Below are 19868 nucleotides of genomic sequence, written 5' to 3'. Positions count from 1 at the left end.
TATATTTCTAATGATAAAAAACATGTATGTTCTGTTTGTAAGATGCAAAATTGCAAATGTTACTGTTAGGGATTAAATATATTAAATTGAATATAAAAAGATGGAAGGGCTTCAGGTTTGGAGGCAAGGCTTGGAGCTGTAGTAAAAAGATTTACTACATTAAGTGATACACGGGGTATTTTTGTAATCAAACAGAAAGCTGAAGAACACAAACAAAAATGTTAACATTATTATAGGTAAAGAATTTACTTAAAGATGAAAAACTAAATAAATATCAAAATATGAACTGTAACTCATGCCAGAACATATCTGTGTTCAAATACAAATAATACTAATTATTAGATTAATCGCTAAGACAATACAATAAAAGAGAATCTGTTTTATAATTCTATTGATTCTCTCACAGCACTATTGCTATTGTAAGTATTGATCTGTTTATAAATAATCAACATACCAAAATTACAAATCATGCTACACAACAGTGAATGGAAAAATACTTTTTTAAGTGATGTCTACCCACAATATTGTATTTCTACTTTTCTTTAAAAATGATTTATCAAACTTCTAAATTATAAATGTTCAAACCAATCTTTAAAAATTGAAGACAAAGTTTTCATAGGAACTGGCTTTTTTTTTTTTTTTTTAAGTGAAGGAAAAACATGTTATCTAAAAATTTGGATTTGGACTAAAATGCAGATTTGGACTAAAATCTGGATGGACTTTAATTCTGTTAGTAGATGGCGACTATGAATAAACCTCTATATGCAAATATATAAATGTATGTACATATATGTATCTACATAAATCTTTGTATTTATATTAATTTTGTTAAATGATCTAACTCCTTTAGAAAGGTTGAAATAATAACCTCTAAGCTCATAAATCAAGCCACACTAATAGACAAGCAGAAGTACTCATTAAGGTGTACAACTGTCCTCAGATTACCGTAGCTTAATCCTCCAGAGAAGTTTTGTATTCTTTCTTTGAAGATAAAGTTCCAGTTATGAAGGGTCATAATGTCACAGAAATAGAACCCTTTCATAGGGATTTAAGGTAGATCACTCACATAAATGTGCGGCTTAAATTTGTATTTTAAATTAGGTATGCTTTGTTAATTTTAACTTTCCTGAGCATCTCCCTACAGACATTACAGGCATTTTCAACAATAAAGCAAAAATAAAGGGAATTCCTACTCCCAGTCACTTATTATTGGCTCTAATCAGAACAACACCATTTTTAATAATTGGGTGTATCTTAAGAACATGCTCTTTATATATTTTAACAACAATTAAAAGTTAAGGTAAACTATTTTTGAATTTTATGAAAAAAACATATAAAATTCTTTTTGTAGTACACATTTTTTCTTTTTTTTTAAAAAAAAAAGCTTAGAAATTTGATTCTGTCTAAATCTACAGTTCTAGATAAGTCTAGATAACTCCAAGAAACATTACAATGATATTGCATTTTGCCTCAGAAGGAGATTATGCATTTAGCAAGATTTTTAAAACAATACTTTCTCTAGAGTTTATTGACTGCAATGAAAACACTTCTAACAGCTCACTCACACCTTTTAGAAAGGTATAGTTAAGAAAACATCAATGTTAGAATTTGTGTACTTGGTAGTGGTAGGTTAATAGCTGGACTATTACTGTACGAATACAGTCCAAGACGTATCAGCCATCACACCATTTAAACAATCCTTTCATTACTGCTACAGAAAGGATGGTTACTTAAAGCAACATAGACAGGAAAATAAAATTTAAACTAAGTGGCATCACTGGGGAAGCAATATGAAAGCCTGACTTATTGCTCATTTAAAATCAAGTGTTTGATTTTTATAACCAGAGTGCAGGTGTAGTGCATCAAAAGGCTTCAAAACTAAAGGGTAATATAATTCCATGGCTTGATCTTTCTACTGAAGAAATACAAAAAACAGTCACAAAAATGTTTTTTTTTCATAGTATTACTAAAAGAAAAAAAACAAAACCAAAATACAACCCTAAAAACATCCTATGTGTTGTCTAGCTGTGACGCATCTTCCTTTCAGACTATCATGCAGAAAGTTTGCAAATGATGAAGGATGTTTAAGAATGCAAATAAATATCTAGTTGTGGATTTTAACATGACATTCTGCATATTTCACCACTTTCTTATATAAGGGAAACTGGCAAACCAGAATTATTTTGGCTTAGAAGAGCTAAGTTCATGGTGCATACACTGTGGCATTTTCTGTATTAAAAAAAATGTACCAAAAGAAAGCAAAGGGAGAAAACTTTAACTGGTAAAATACTATTGCAAGTTTCCATTTGCTTAAAATGATTGAGTTGTTCTATCACATTTTCAACTGAGCTGCACCTGCTAAGAAACAAAGACTGGAATTCATGTTTAAAAAATACAGATACAATTCTACTCAGTTTTCTTTTCTTTTGTTGTTTTGTGAGGTTTGTTTGTTGTTTTCCTTTGTTTTGGGAGCTGATGGGGTTGTTTGGTTGGTCGGTTTTCTTGTTCTTGTTGGTTTGGTTTTCGCTTATTTTCCAGTGGAAGGATTAAAGTACAAAGGAACAGCTAACAGAGGTAAAAACCATATACCCTCCTCCCAAATCAGCTAATGCTTACACTTAGTTCTCATATATATCTTGTTAGAATATTACTAGAAAATGCCAGTTTTATTCTTAAAAATTTCTTGTTATTTAGTATTTAAGAAATATCATCAAATGTTACTAAAGCTTTTTAAAAATATGGCCACGGTAAACCTTTAATTAAAGTTTAATTAGGATCTGGAAACAACATTTATGTTATAGTCAAACATACTGAATAGTTAACCTGGATGGAAAGATGAATAGCATTTTATTTTCCTATAATAAAAAAAAAAATAAATGGATGAGCTGTTTTCTACATGAAATGTGCTTAATTATGATGTGAAACTACTTCCCCAAAAAGTTTGACTAGAATAATGATCTTGACTGGCTGAGGTAAAACATAATATTAATAACATAGTAAAAGAGGACTCCCTGTGGTGTCCCTCGGTGAGTGGTGTCCCTCAGGGATCTGCATTGGGACTGGTCTTGTTCAACATCTTTGTTGGTGACATGGACAGTGGGATTGACTGCACCCTCAGCAAGTTTGTGATGATACCAAGCAGTGTGGTTTGGTTGATACGCTGGAGGGAAGGAATGCCAATCAGAGGGATCTCAACACGCTTGTGAGGTGGGCTGATGCCAACCTCATGAAGTTTAACCATGCCAAGTGCAAGGTCCTACACCTGGATCAGAGCAATCCCAGGCACAGCTGCAGGTTGGGCAGAGAAGAGATTCAGAGCAGCCCTGTGGAGAAGGACTTGGGGGTCGCAATGAGAAATTGAACATGATCTGCCATCAGTGTGTGCTTGCAGCCCAGAAAGCCAACCGTATCCTGGGCTGCATCAAAAGGAGTGTGACCAGCAGGTTGAAGGAGGTGATCCTGCCCCTCTACTCTGCTCTCATGAGACCTCACCTGGAGTATTGTGTTCAGTTCTGGTGTCCTCAACATAAAAAGAACATGGAACTATTGGAACAAGTAAAGAGGAGGGCCACGAGGATGATCAGAGGGCTGGAGCACCTCCTGTATGAAGATAGGCTGAGAAAGTTGGGGCTGTTCATCCTGGAGAACATAAGGCTGCATGGAGACCTCATAGCAGCCTTCCAGCATCTGAAGGGGGTCTATAGGGATGCTGGAGAGGGCCTCTTTATTAGGGACTGTAGTAACAGGACAAGGGGTAACGGGATATAAGGAAGAAGTTCTTTACTGTAAGGTTGGTGAGACACTGGAATGGGTTGCCCTAGGAAGTTGTGAGTGCTCCATCCCTGGTGATGCTCAAGGCCGTGTTGGACAGAGCCTCGGGTGACATGGTTTAGTGTGAGGTGTCCCTGCCCATGGCAGAGGGGTTGGAACTTGATGATCTTAAGGTCCTTTCGAACCCTAACTATTCTATGATTCTATAACAATTCTCTTTTATTCAAAGACAACATTACTGTTCCAATGTATATCAGTCTTACACAACAAGGCAAAAAAAAAAGGGTTTCAATTTACAATGTTTTAAGTCAATCACTGAAATGATAAGAACGCACCTATGCTTAATCAGTCAGACACAACTTCAATGTAGAGGGGAAGGGAGAGGGCACCCCAGTCATGCCATATAACTAGGAAAGAATACCTAAACAAATTTTAAACACTGGGAGTGCTTAGATTTATTTTTAACTTTTTAAATTCCGAAGTTTAAATATTGAAGCATATTTATAAACATAGTCCTAAATTAAATCAGAAAATGTACAGAGATATCTGGTCTGTAAACCACACTGTTTTTAATGTATGTGTTCTTTGCCAGCATATTAAAGTTCTCCATTATTAGCATAAATGAACACATTACATTAAAGTTTACAGTGAGTGAGGCTAATACACTCCTTAAATACTAAAACCGAACAGGTATATGTTAATCTTTATACTTATTGAGATGAGTAACAGATTAATTGTATATTTGTGGAGCATAATTGAACATAATGATATCAAAACCTGATTGAAGACGGAAACCAACTCTTATAAAAACAACATAAGAAACAGAGATATGCAATTAATATAAAAATTCAAAGGCATAAAAGGCACTTACTTAACAAACCTGTACTCAATCTGGACTTTCTAGCTTTCTCATTTTCTTAATTTAGAAGGGAGAAGTTATGCGCATTGCTTGCTTACTCCTCATCACACTCTTCACTTAAACCCTTGTTGTTTGCTGTCACTTAATAAACAATAGTGGCACAGATGGAAATTTGATCTTACCCACTATAGCCTGCTCATATATAAATATGCAACACAGTCAATTAAAGCACACCATCATGATGTGTTCCTCAAGTCCATTCCTATTTTCCAGATGGAAGGTGGGTTCTGTCTGCCACGCCAACTCTTATACGAAACTAAGGCAAAGATACTCTCCACTATTAAAAGTACTTTGAAACTGTTGCTGTAATTATCAGTAACTTAGCATGCCTCTTTTCATTCTATTAGTCACCCGCTGATGATATTATTTATTCTTTGAAAGAAAACTCAGGGATGATGACATTTAGAAATGCCTGCTGTAGGCATAACTGAACAATATCCTCTAAAAAGAACAGATAACAATATAGGACAGCTTCCTTATCTGAAAAAGAAGGGATAATATGTTGTGCTGTAAATTGACTGACATTTGCCCATCTACAGAACTAAACTGCATTGTATGGCACTACAGATTCATTCATACAGTATTATGGTGAAAATCTCTTGACAGTTCTCGACAGAACCAAATAGCTTTACCATATGAAAATATTCACATAGAATATGAAATGTATTTATTGCCTGTCCTCCAAAAGCACACACTTAAAGAATGTCTGAATTGCAATACATAGGAACAAAATATAAAAAGAAAACTTAGTATACATACAATAGATGAAAGGGAGATGAAAGCTTCAAGCAAAATAGGAAACTCATTTTTCTTGCAATAATCATGAGTTGTGGTCTTTCCAAGCATTACACTGTACATAATGATTACTCTGAATGCATGTCTAATAGTGAGGGGTTTAAAAAAGTGTAATTCCATTAATTTCTTTCAGCTCACATTTTAGCAAATCTCCAAGCATTAACAAAATACTATAACAATATTGGTAGTGTAAGAACATTTATAAGCAAATTGTGTGTTTGTAAAATCTGCACCAATTCAAGTTTTATTAAGTACTATAACTGTATGCAAAAAGACAATTGACATTTCTCTGAGCAACGGAAATGTTTTAAAAATATTTTTCTACTAGCCTCAGGAGGAAAGAAGAATCTTCTTCGAAACATCATCATAACAAAGAGCTTAAAGCTTTAGTGTTCAGTTGAGGATCAGTACAGATTAAGGTTGTAAACTTGACATTTTCAGATGCTTGCAGGGGCTGATATACTTCCTGATGTCTCCCAAGAATTCCTAATAACTTCAATTTACATAAAATGCCCAGGATTATATCACTGAGTCACCAGATTTCTTTTGTAATACAGTTATGAAATAACTTCATTAGTTTATATAATCATGAAAAAGCAAAAATAAAAAGGTGAGTTCTAAACGGGTTACGAAAGAGATGTTATACTGGTTATCAAGAAGTCTGGAAGTCAAAAGAGTAAAATATTTTTGTCAGGCTGACAGGTTTAAAGGCTTGAATAGAGAAAAATTTCAAGCTTTAATAAAATTCTAAAACATTCACACCCAAAAGTTGAAGCTGACTGTCATCTGTTTCTATGTCAGTGTGGTACAGCTGATGAGAACACAAGCATTGAAGCAGCTTAATGATCAAGTTGGCTTCACAATCCTCCTTCGACCTTCACAGCCATAGAGCACCTATTTGTAGGTGCAATACACCCATTTGTAGATGCAGTACATCCATGACATCAGTGAAATAAGGCAAACTCAGAAACAGTATACACCTTACCATTTGTTTTTTTAGCTGTGACTCCACACTCTATGAGGAAAGTGTTCAGCACCAAGTTCTTGAACTGACCTCGCTGTCTGCTATTGTTACAAGGCATAATGTCATATTACCATATTACATTATCCTGACCTGGGTATGCACAGCAATGGCTATGTCCATCTCATCCATGTAACAGTTAAATATATGCTTGGATCTATATTAAGATATGGCATAAACCAAATCTTTCTCTTGATTCAGATCTGCCTAAATACATAGGATCTTAAGTTGTTGGGCAATCTGGGGCATGAGTGGTCTTCACTTGCCATCAAAACACAAGCAAAATGCAGAAATGCAGCCCAAGAAGCAAACTAATAATAATAATACTAAAATGTGTGATTAAAAAATAACTTTAATGAAAAAATCTTTACCTGCCATATATAAAAAAAAAATAAATCCCGCTTCAACCCATGACCAACAACAAACTGCAAGAAAAGTTGCCTTATAAAAATATACTCTTAGTATATCATTGGTAGAAAAGTAATTTATCTGTTACAAGATTAACCTATGACCTCAAAATAGTGGTATGCTGATATTAGTATTGTTTTTATCCTTAGGATTGCACCTTATGCATGTTATATTTAAGTATATGGGTCATGTTGTTCTTTATACATACAGCAATAGATAGATAGATAGATCAGGATTTACAGTCATTGCATGGCAGGAATGGAATTTAAGTTAAGAGCTTTAGCAAAAAAAAAAAAAAATTTTCAATAAATAGTTTCCTTATTTAAAATAAGTACTTCGGCTGAACCTACACCAATTTGATCAGAGTGCTCAGAAAATACCAGGCTCTGCTCTAAAGTATATTTAACACTTATCAGACTAAAGTGACTTCAACAAGGGAGACTGGCAATAATCTTCAACAAAATTACCATATAGCCAGGAGGTGATATATGAGTAAATACATGGAAGTCTTTCATAACCTTACTAGCCAAGTAAAAGAAAAAATATTAGGGACATAACTAAAACTTAAAGTCTAGCCTTTTAATTCCTGTACTTTCTAAACATGCCTGTTGCTGAAATTCTGAAAACTGTCTTAATGACAGCGTAAATTTGCTATTTTTTCACTCTGAATAAATCTAGTTCTTATTTGTTTTGGTTGAGAATTTTATGTTTAACACAGTCCTCTCTACCCAAGTAGCTACATACACATGTATTCACTGAGAAATGTTAAGAGCTTTTTTATCATAAAATCTCACCTATGAAATACATCGTGTCACCAATTTCTCTGTGTTTTTAGCAGAAGACATCATCCCATTTAGCAAAAATAACCATGTATATAGCATATTTTGCTTTCCTTCTCTTTACTTGACGATGATATGTGGCGTGACACCTGGTCATGCTGGCTTCAATAAGGAAAATGGTTATAGATTATGATGTAAAGAGGATTTCAGCATAGATCCTTTCAGGTACGTAAGTGTAGTATTACAATATAACATTTTCTTCAAGGACAGAACAGTTTAAATTTATGGCCTTTTTACAAAAACTGTAGCTGCTTTCAGAGAAAACTTCCAGAAACGTATTAAACTACTCTGATAAGATGTCTGGGGAAACAGGACAACAGAAAACTAAGGACTTTTAGATACAGCCTAAGGAATAGCTTTTTAAGAAAAGTATTAACTCGATTCAAAATTAAGACATTTTAGTAATAAGACTATAGACAGCACTACACATATCTGACATTAGGATGTTTCTGAAGGTTAGCCAAAGAAGAGGCATAAGAATACAGAATAAATTGTTCCACCCTTAATCCCTAAGGCAAACTGTGAGCAGAATTAAATTTACTACTCATACGAAATCTGTGATGAGTATCAGTTCATTTGCAGGCATCATTTCATGGCATTTTTAGGTGAACATATTAAAATAGGACCAGAGAATTGCATTATCAAAATGCTTTGCTATTTCATAATTAAAGTAGGACAAAACTCAGCTAAATGAACAATTTTCTGTAAACTGAAATCAATCTTTGTCACTTTGAAAATATTAATATAAAAGTTGCTTCTACTGTAATAGATTCAGTCAGTCAATTGTAAAATATTGCCCAAGACGGTGAAGAGTAATTTTCCAATTCTGGGCAAAACTCAGACTTTTTGGTAAAAAAGATTCAAATAAAGATGTCCTTTATTTTGTCTCCATGGACCATGTGTAAGCCATCAAAGCCTGCAGTTCGCTTCTTTTTAGCTAACTGCAATCACAAAGACAGTGTCTTTGAGGTCACATGTCGCAATCCATGAACTTTAATCATCATTAAAATGAGATTCTAGTTTCTGACAGGTTCTTTGACTGTCAGACAAAGGGGAAGCAGAATCATTAAGTTATCTTGTGATAGGATAGAGCTTTAAGATTTACACTTGGCCTAAAGCAGGAGACATGCTGAGAGAGCAAACGGATAAAAGTTTTGTCAACAGTAAAAAAGATGAAAAATTTCTAATAAAATTAACAAGAACATTGAGATGTGACATATATAACAGAAAGTTATAGCTCACCTTCATATTAAGACATTCACTAACACTTCTGAGACTGTAAGCATTTCACAATTCTGAAATTAATTTCCAACATTACAAAACCACAGACTGCCTCACAGTTGTCTATAAAACCAAACTGAAAGCCAGAATCCAACCATCAAATGATAACAATATACTTCCTATACGAGATACCACTACTAATGCTAATTTCAATGTCTACTTCAGGTGCTTTCAGGCAGTCCCAAGAAGTAAGAAGTGTCAGACAAATACAGAAATAAAAACAGATGTTTTTAGAAAGAAAAATGATAGCAGAAAAATAAATTAGCAGAGAGATGTTGTTTTGTTTTTTTTTTAACTTTTCCATAGACATACGAAGACATAAATTTTGTAATTGTGGATTGAGGAGAAAATGCTGTGTCAGACAGGTAACTTTACCCAGTACACTTCTTCTATTATATATTCACTATTTCTATTTTATGTAATTCACAAATGGATTATTATCTTAATAAACATGGTCCCTAGAAATGATACAAGTAAAAAAGATGGGACCTTGAAAGAAGGTGTGAGAAGGGGTGGGATTAACTTAGATAAAGAATATGTCATTGCCCTTGGGCTTTATAACATACTTGAGCTATGTAACTGCACAGGCTGAATGTGTTGTACATTGCCTTAAGATACCTTAAAGTCTTAGCCAGAGTAATTCTATGGGTCTGCATCTGCTTTTTAGTCAAATCACCATAACATCTCACTTAAACAATTGTTTTAATGTCTAAGAAGCCTCTGTGATGGTACTTTTTACTTGTTGTTCTGATACTCTCATGGCCACGGACCTGCAAATCCCATTAGTGTTACTATGGAGGATTCTCATGGGAAGTGACTGCAACCCTCATGATAATTACATCTTTCTTCCCCAATCCTTACTTCTTGTTTTGTAGATTTCAGTTCACATTAAAGAAAACCAAAACATGGTACATAAAAATAGGTAACAGTAATTTACTTAGTAAATATTATCAAACAATATGTGTACACAGAAACTTAACAACATAGGAGTGTAGAACACTTGACCTAATTTGCACACTCCAATCAATACCATGAGTGGGAATAACCAAAGGTGAGTTTGAGTGAATCCAAAGAAAAGTATACAGTACCAGGCAAAAATCATGGTGAAAATATAACCCTAATCACCACCACCTGTTTTAATGGAGAAACCACCTATAGAAGGCTACTGGTGTGGAGAACCAAAACTGGCTGACCACTGGGAAGCATTTCCCCTTCTTGTTCCTTTCATCATTAGAGTTCACAATATGCCAACAGACACCAATTATAAAAACCTGCTGTCCTGGGTTTAGCAGCAGCAGTCATTTTTTCTCCTTCTTGGTAGCTGGTGCAGTGCTGTGTTTTGACTTTCGGGCTGGGAACAGAGCTGATAAAAATGATGTTTTGGTTTGGCCAAGGCCTTTGTGAGCCTCATGCTCTGCCAGGGAGGAGGGAAGCTGGGAGGAAGCAGAGACAGGACACCTGGCCCAAACTGACCAAAGAGGTATTCCATACCACAGCACGTCATGCCCTGGATGTAACTGAAGAGTTAGCCCGAAGGGCTAGAGTGCAGGGTTGGAGGAGGTATCGGTCGGTGCTTGGTCGGGCTGAGGGGGGGCGAGTTATCGATCGCCTGGTGATGGGGTGTGGTATTCTCTTCCCTTGTTATTTCTTTTATCATAACTATTATTGGTGGTAGCAGTAGTGATTTGTGTTATAACTTAGTTACTAAACTGTTCTTATCTCAACCCGTGGGAGTTGCATTCTTTCTGATTCCCCTCTCCGTCCCTCCAGGAGTAAAGGGAGGGCAAGAAAGGGGGGAGAGTGGGTAACAAGCTGTCTGGGTGGGGTTAAACCACGACAGGCAAGCCTGTCAATGTCTTTAGTAGAATAAATGTATAGTTTCATAAACTTGAAGCTAACATCTACATAACTTTTCACTATTATGTCTGTTTTGGTGTTGAAACAGCAAGATAACTACAGGTGAAATCAAACATTTACATAGGATGTTTCATTTCATGGAAAACATTTAGGGCGAACTCCCACTGTTCTAATTCAATTACTTTCAGTTACTGAACAGTCTCTGAATGTTTTGCAGCATTATTTACATGAAAGTAATATTGTCAAAATTACTAAAATCATTTTCACTGTATGTGCCTATAAGAAACTCATGACAATAGTATTAATTATTCTCGTCTTTATCCTTAAGGTGAACTAATTAACATTAGTGATACCATATGTTAATATGCATATATTAATAACCAAAAGCTCTTTCTAGCTGCTGGTCTATGTAACCTATTAAAATGGGAAATATCAATATATACATAAAAAATAACAGGTATCAGGCATTTTTTACTAGAATGAAACAGGTTCAGAAAGTATTAAACTGAAGCTCACAGTCAAGTGAAATTAAAGATACTTACGTTGCCAAGGTTCTCATCTCTTTGAGGCAGAAGCAACACAAATGATGCTAATGTAATTTAGGTCACTTTTGTGGGGGTTAAATTTCCACAGTCATACCCAATATATTTGTTCTGCTGGTTTTGTTATGTGCTAATTTTGAGTTAGCTCTATGATGATTCTTGGAGAGGCATGAAAATAAATTTTGTAATTACCCTATTAAAGTTTGAGAAAACTGGAGAAAACTGTAACTTTCAAATAACATCCAATATAAGCAATTACATAGGTTAGCAGAATGTACCATTTTCAGTTTTTCAAATATGGTACTAATTTGTAGTTTGTACTGACCTTCAAGCAGAATGCATTAGAACAGTAACTTTCATTTTTACTTCAGCTTCTTTTTAATTATCCATTAATTAACAATAGAGACGTTACCAAAACTCACAATCTGTGAAAGGGTTAAATGCCTACTCAAAATAAATTTGTTGGGATGTAATGAATGAACTTACAATATGTGTTTGTAGCAGTTAATTGAGTTCGTACCTTGATAAACAGCTTTGAATCCTGGTGAGCCAATGCTGTCATCAGATTGTAAATGAAGCCACATCTGGTTGCTCATGCTCACAATAAGATCAGGAACACTAGATCCAGTGAGTCTGTATGTAGGATAAATTGCAAAGTCATTTGCAGAGGCATAAATTACTACTATTAGCACCAAAAAAAAACCCCAGCTTTTTAAACTTAATATTTAGCATATTTACAGTATATTACCCTAGTGTTCTGTCAGCTGCTTTTAAATAAAATTAACAATTCTATATCGATTAGAACAATGTGAAGTCTTAGAAAAATGTATTTTGAATGACAGAATTCAATTTAATTATTAAACACGTTTAATAAAGCTGTTCACACCTAAATATTTCCTTAAGTAATTAAGCTATTACACATGTGAGGGACTGTATGAATTAAACAGTTTTTGCTTGTTTAGGTTAGTACTGCTTTTTTTTTCATGCTTTTTTAAAGTGGAGCACATGTGTTCAGAAGAACTTCCTAGAAACTCATCTACTTCATTAAAATAACCTACAACTATCTCTTAAGAGGAAACTGCTTTTTACATACAGTAATGTGTGGTAACTACATTTTGACATAATACTTGTAAGGCAAGCTGGTGAATCCCACTATACAACCTTAGAACCTAATGGCAATATCCTTTGTACATCTATGATTCTGTTACATTCATGCGAAAAGATGCCTACCATGCAATTAAGTTCCAGTATGGTATATGAACCATATACCATGGTTCAGAGATTGATGATAGCTATGTGGTGTTTTGAATGATAGTGGGAAAATCTATACATAAAAAGTGGCTGCAGAATATACCTAAGCTATTACCAGACACAAAAAGAAAACATATCACTAGAAAAGGACATCTGCCTTGAACTCCATGTAGATCTCCATGTATCAGAAACTTTGGAGCTGGAAACTACAGGTGCTGCAGTAATTGTAATTGATACAAGTTAAACCTCATGACTCTCTCATTTATGTAGACTTTATTTTGTTCGAATTGGTCGCATACTAGATTCTTTGTTTTTGAACTCTCAGCCTTAACTAAGATAAACAAATACATGTAAGATAAGTAATACAAATGTCATGCCAAACTGAGATAACAAGTCCCTGAAGCAGAATTTCTCAAGAAAGAAGCTATAAGGAAATCAGAAACAAGTATTTGGACTTTTCCATAAACATATTATTTAAAAATAATCAACCCAATGTTAATACTACTACAACTTTAATGCAATGACATGATGAAAGGAGAGGCTGAACAGAAACAAGGGGAGAACTGAAGAATCATGAGGCAAGTTACAGGAAATCCTCCCTGTCTTGCATCTAAAACCTTACCCCATCAAGGTTATGAACAACAAGCTGTACATCAGCTATCTACAGTATTTTTGTTTCTTACCCTGGTATACTGGCAATAATATTTAAAAAAAAAAAAAGAAATCCCATCTGAGTGGAATGGACCAGGGTATTGTTAACTACTACTGCCTGTCCACCTCCAACTGTTGCTGTAATGGTTAAGTGTGCTCTCATATGATCTAGAAGATTTTTGGTTACCATTTAGTAGGAAGTAGTTGACAGTATTTAACCTATTATAGCTCAGCATAAGCAAACACACAAATGAAGCTTAGCTTGGATAAGTGAGAACATTGACAAGACACAGATATATAGCTAAGCTGTTTAGTTTGACCTGTGTTAATAGTAAGAATGAACATAAAGCAGCTCCTTAGTCTGAAAATTTGAGTTGCTTCCCAAACTAATTAGGAACTGTCCAGATTAAAAATGATGCTAGGCTATAGCCAGAATAATTAATATGCTCTTGCTGATAAAATAATAATCATTGATAAAGGCATGAACGTCATTTAAATGAATAATATAGGCAGCCTATAAAAGGAAGATACCTTGTCAGATAGCGAGTTACATAAACAAAAGTAGTTTAGGAGATGCCTGCAGGAACAGATATATAAAGAAAGAAAAGGAGAAGAGTTCAAATATATTCTGGGGATCACCTTCTGAAACCACAGAAATAGCCATTAATTTCTGACCTCTCTTTCTAGTTAAAACACTTAAACAAAATACCAGGCCATAACTGTTAAGCCACACTTCATATTCTGCACTTTGCTATAAACAAAACATTAAAGCTTTTTAGGAATGAAGAAAAAATCACTGATGTCTCTTGACAATAATGGATATTTATTGGAAGGCAACTGAAACCTGTGATTTCCTGCAAGAATTTCTCAATGGCTATTTAGAAGTGTAAACTTACTGCCTAACCAAGTAACAAGTGTTTAAATAGTTCTGTTTATACTCAATAATCCGATTAATGTATGAGACCTATATTGATGATTTCTGAACATAGACAAGATGAACTCTAAAATTACAAGTCTTTATGGGCAGTATGGGATTCTTTGTATATAAATATCTGCATATATATATTTGTATAACAATAAAATAAAAGTAAACCTCAATTCTGAAATAAGTTTTTCAAATACATCTGTCTTCTTTATGCCTCTTTTCTCTTACGACTTTGTAAAAAAAATTCTAGTATGCACTTTTCATATATATATATATATATGTATGTATGTATTCAAATACCTCTGCTACATTACCTATTTTCTATAAAAGTTAACTACTCGGTAATGTTCCAATTTGAAGAGAAATTAATACTTTAAATGAAGAATACTGAACAAAATGTGAAAAAGTTTTGAATCCTTTCAACATTTTCTTTTTTTTGTCTTGTTCTTTTAGTGTGCAGAATATTTAAAATAAATGTGCCTTGGAAGCATCAGAACAATAACATCAGCTGAATGAAGCACAGAAAGTCAATATATCCGTCTTTGTGACATTAAACTACTGTATGAAACTAAAGCTTATTTTAAAATTCAATCATAAACACGTCTTGAGTTTTCAATCTGTGAACATATTTTCCTTCTTTGAAGCAAATCCCTATTCATTCTTCAGGTTTTATTCTCCTTTCAAAGAAACAGTTTTACAGTATTGTTCTGTCCTTCAAAGGTAAGTCACTATGCTATTAGTGTGCTTAATTACAATCATATCACTAACTAAAGCTCTGAAGTTTTGACTGTTAAAGCTGAGATAAACAGTAACACTGCTAAAAATCCCTAATTTTACTTGGCTTCATATTTTTCTTTTAATATTAATAATGTCAACTACCTAGATAATAAGGGGGGAAAAACAGTATTAAATGAAACAGTACTAAATGATACAGTATTAAAAAACAAACACAAAAAACTTACTGTCCTAAATTTTTGAACTTCTAAAGTGTTTGGAAGGAAAAACCTTTTAAACAATGTGAAATGGGAAATTATATTAGGAAGTCAGATTCAATGATGCTTGAGTTTAAAAATGTAGCCTGCTCTTTTTTTACCAGTTATGGAAGGGTAGATTGTTTTCCAAGCCCCCAGTCAGTTTCATTTTTCCCAGAAGAAATGGGTAAGATTTGATAAAAGTATTTCACTGTCATGGACAGTCACTCGTGTACTTGAAAACCTGACTTAAACAGCTAGGTTTGAACCACTAAGTTACACTTTCTTCTTTGAATCAGGGGGGGGGAACCCCAAACCATGCAAGTTTTTTTTTTTACAAGAAAAGTTAAAAGATTCATATTTTAAGGAAATAATTTTGAACAAGGAAATTGCATTTTAATGCAACAAAAATATAAAGCAGAGCATTTGAAGGCAAAGCAAATTTTCTAAAGCAAAGTGTTAGTTTAATTTACAGGAATTTAAGAACACAAAGTTGGGCACTGCAGAAAATGTTCTGACTGATAATCTTTATCTTATACATGATTATCTCTAGTGAATTGTTTTGAAAGGGTAGTCACTGGCTTCTAGCCAAACTTTGTTAATTATGAGAAATAACTGCAGTCAAAACTTTATAGCCTAAACATATACAGGCTGTTTTTCAGTGAGTTGTATTTGCTGTATTTCTGGAACTACCATCCTGGCATGAATAGCCCATAAAACAATACTGCTAAATTTTCAACAAGTAAGGGTTACAGAGGAAAATATTGGAAAAAAAGGTAAAATATGTGCACGTATCCCCTTTAATTAAGCTGTTGGTGATAAGATTTTAAAAACGTTTACTAAAAATACTATAATTAGACTGCCTTAATAAACTAAAAAAAAACCAAACAAACCCAAAACCCCCAAAAAGCAACAAACCCATATCCCTACCCAAAATACCAACTACATTCTCCCAGAAATTCATTAAATTGATTTGTAATAATTTGCTTTGCATTATATTGGGTTTTGTACCATCTCATTGCTATTTGCATGAACTTAAAATACTTTTTCTAATTATTTTTCCAATCTTTTCCAAAACCTAAATTTGAGCTAGATAGTTTTATACTATTTTCCTTTTTCAATATCAGTAAGCCTACTTATTCCCTTCAATCTTGCTCCCACAAAATATTCAAAAGTCCCCTGTTTGCTGACCTACCACTAGCCAGTTTCCAATGTTTCTTGGATGTTTGACTTCTTATAAACATTGTGGCAAAAGTAAGCTCATTGTAAAATTTGAGTACTAAGCTTACAATAAAGCACCCAGAAAGAGCTTCCAGCTACCTTGAGGGCTCTTAGCTTCTGAAAGCTGGAAAATTTTGCATGGCACTGAGGCTTGTATGTCAGAAATTAAATTCTTATATGGAAGGAAATGGTTCAAATCACTTAGAAATTAGGTTTACATTTAGAAATTCATATTTTTTGCATATTTAATTCAAACTCAATTGCAAAATCTATGAAGTTTCAGAATCAAATGCATGTATTTCTACTGTGATATTTAGTAGAATTTCTGCAGAAACTGGCATTTAAGCTGCCAACAGAAACCTGCTTAGTATAGAAGCCATATTATTTTTAAGAGATCCTGAGAAATTAATAAATTAAACCTAGCCAGAAAAGTCTTTGCTATAAGCTACCTCATTCCCATAATAAAAAACTGCAAGTTGCTGCTGAAACCTCATTAAATGTGACAGAAGTTACTAAAACCAATTGATAGAAAATTTTTATAAGAAAAATCACTATGACGTTTAGTTATGAGCTTTCTCGTGATAATGTAGCCTACAAGTGGATCTAGTGTTTTATGAGAAAAGTTACTTTTCTTCTACAGAAGATCTTTCTCAAAAGCAAGTGAAATAAAGCATATCTGTGATGTGGTTTAAAGATATGGTATTTCAGAATGCATGATACAATCCAGTGTTTGTAACTGCTAAAAGGAGTGTCACAATAGAAATTTCAACTCATTACTAATTATTGTGATGTGGTAGCTTCACACTTGGGCCTTCCTATACTTACACTGTACTTGCTATTTATCATTTACTTTCTGAAATGATTTTCAGGGGAATGCTAATGTGTAAACTCTTACAACCAAAAGGCAGATAAATTTAATTGCACAGACCTAGTTTTCATCAAAGATACAATTTACAGTACAGATGGAAGGGCCAACACTGTACTGTAAGCCTAAGTGATGGGCTATAGAGTAATAAAGATAAGATAGCTACTGTTTTAATACAAAAATCATACTGAAGGAAGGACTGGAAGTACTCCACCTCTAGTGAAAAAAACATAATAGTGCCAGAAATGCCAATGATAGATTCTGAGGTGGGTATCTGCTACATATATCTTCAAAATACTATTGAAGTGAAAAATAGTTACAGGAGGTGACATGATTATAGGGGCTGCCTTCTTAAGATAGCAAAATAGGAATTAATATGAGCTAAGACTATTTTAGTTTATTTATTATTATTTTTTTTAATTTTAAGCAGTCCTTGAAAATAAATGAGGAATATATAGTCAAAGGCTAAATTCTTTCAAATAGAAAAGAAATCTGATAAATTATTTGATATGCACTTTGAAAAGGCAAACTTTGATATTTGAAGTACTGAGAACGTAACAAACACCCTTGAAAGTGTTCAAGGCCTAGTTGGATGGAGCTTTGAGAAACCAACCTGGTCTAGTGGAAGGAATCCTTGCCCATAGCAGTGAGCTTAGAGCTAGATGATTTTAAGGCCTCTTCTAACCCAAACCACTAATTCATTCTGTGATTCTATGAAACAGAATGAACAATCTGGCATACCAAATTTATTAAGTTTAAGAAACTTGACTTTGAAGGTGTTTTGGGATCCCTGTAAGTAAAAATGAATTCTAGTACAAAAAGGGAAACTGCAAACCCTTTGATTAGTCACAAGCGGTTAAATTAACATCCCCAGAAAGGTTCTTGCAATATGTAACTGCTCTGCAAAATACAAGACAAATAAACACAGATGTTGAAACTCTCATTTCCAGTTCATGTCTCTTCTTGTTCACTTAAAGTCTAAGCTTTTATACCAGGATTTTTTTCTTATTTTATTTTCACAGAATCCTAGAATAGTTAGGGTTGGAAAGGACCTTAAGATCATTTAGTTCCAACCCCCCTGCAATATTTTCTTTTCAGGAAATAGACTCAGAACATGGAATTCAATCTACTCAGTAGCAGCTACTTGCTATGGCAACACAAGAAACACACACATCCTGCAAATAATCTAATCATTTGCCAGTCTTAGCTTTTAACCCATATTAAACTAGGGGTGTTCTATGCACTTTGATACCATAGTTCAGAATGTAGCTATTAACGAGTATCATACGTCCATAAACAAAAGTGTTTAATGAAGTTATTGTGCTCAGATGTGTCCATCCGAAAATATTCTAATTTAAAATAAATTCTGTGGGTGTTAACTGCACTCATTTGTTACAATTACGAAACAAATATTTCAGTGATTTATATGAATTAGAAGACCTTCACATTATAAAACCGGGATGGATTATTTTTTCAAGTATGTTCAATACTGTCTTTATCCAGCAGATTTCTATGCCTGCTCTCAGCTTTCTGCACTTTTTAGTTAGATATAAAAGCCTATAGAGATGCTATTAATTTTCTTGAATAGTACTTGAATTTTAAGCTATCATTATATGAACAAAGCACATACATTAACATTAAAAAACAAAATAGATATCTCATGACCCAGAAAAAGCATATAACAAGAAATTGTAAGAAAAAAAAATGAAATTCTGTACTTACACATACAACACTGTTCTGGTATCACCAACTTTCCCAGCATCTCCAACAGTAAGAGTATCATAGCCTCTTTCCAGTTCAAACTCTTCAAAAGCAAGCTTTATGACCTATTGAAATTGAGTAAGTCAGTTATAGAAAAACATACTCACAGGTTGTTCAATCTATTCTAGTCTTAAATTACTTTTTAAGCCAAATTATGAAGCACTCATTCATGATTTTGGCTAGTCTTATTTGATTTGAGAAAGACATATAGAAAAAGCAGAAGAGGAAAAACTTCTGTATTTTCTTATACCAAGAGGGAAGTCTTTGCCACATATATACTGAAAATGCCAATCACTTCTAACTGGTCACAATTATTTTTATTAATGAAAACCTTTTATAGGCAGCATTTTTATTATATTAATTATTTAAAAATTAAATAGCATATTACTAGAAGTAATGAAATGAAATTAAAATCTTCTTGTCTGTTGCATTACTGAATAAAAACCCGGCAGGTACGAACTATCAATTCATAAGAAGGTGGAGGAGGCTGGTGCACAGAAATACAAACGCAAAACATTTCCTTGTATAAATTACTAACACTAAACTATGATTTCAATCAATTAATTTCATCTAATAATGAATTACCCAGAAATTTAAAAATCCCTCAGAATTGTTTGAAAAAGTATTTCTAATTTACTGAAACCGTAATTTTAGAAAGCACAAAAGAACACTTCTAAGCACTTTTTTATAGTTCTGTACGGGGGAAAAGTAGTTGCAGGCTATATTTATGTTTACATATGTACACAGTACCTTTCATAATTTGAAACCATGATTTCTGCAGGCAACTTGA

At 33.7% G+C, this 19868-nt stretch overlaps 1 protein-coding gene across 2 annotated transcripts in view; it reads right to left on the bottom strand.

The window, feature by feature from the left end:
* The window catches only part of CSMD1 (CUB and Sushi multiple domains 1), a 1128271-nt gene that overhangs the window by 295062 nt on the left and 813341 nt on the right, over positions 1–19868 (bottom strand). For both annotated transcript variants that reach the window (XM_061354960.1, XM_061354961.1), the window contains exons 11-12: positions 19040–19143; positions 11954–12066 (exon numbers count right to left, since the gene is read on the bottom strand). In XM_061354960.1, the coding sequence (XP_061210944.1) occupies positions 11954–12066; positions 19040–19143 (217 nt within the window). The remainder of the gene's footprint in view (positions 1–11953; positions 12067–19039; positions 19144–19868) is intronic.

This window comes from Neopsephotus bourkii, unplaced genomic scaffold (assembly GCF_033783945.1).
Source record: "Neopsephotus bourkii isolate Nb327-2 ecotype Australia unplaced genomic scaffold, CSIRO-AGI_Nbou_v1 NB_756, whole genome shotgun sequence".
Classification (NCBI taxonomy): Eukaryota; Metazoa; Chordata; class Aves; order Psittaciformes; family Psittacidae; genus Neopsephotus; species Neopsephotus bourkii.
Note: the sequence above shows the minus strand (reverse complement) of the source record. Positions and strands in the feature narration are given on the sequence as shown.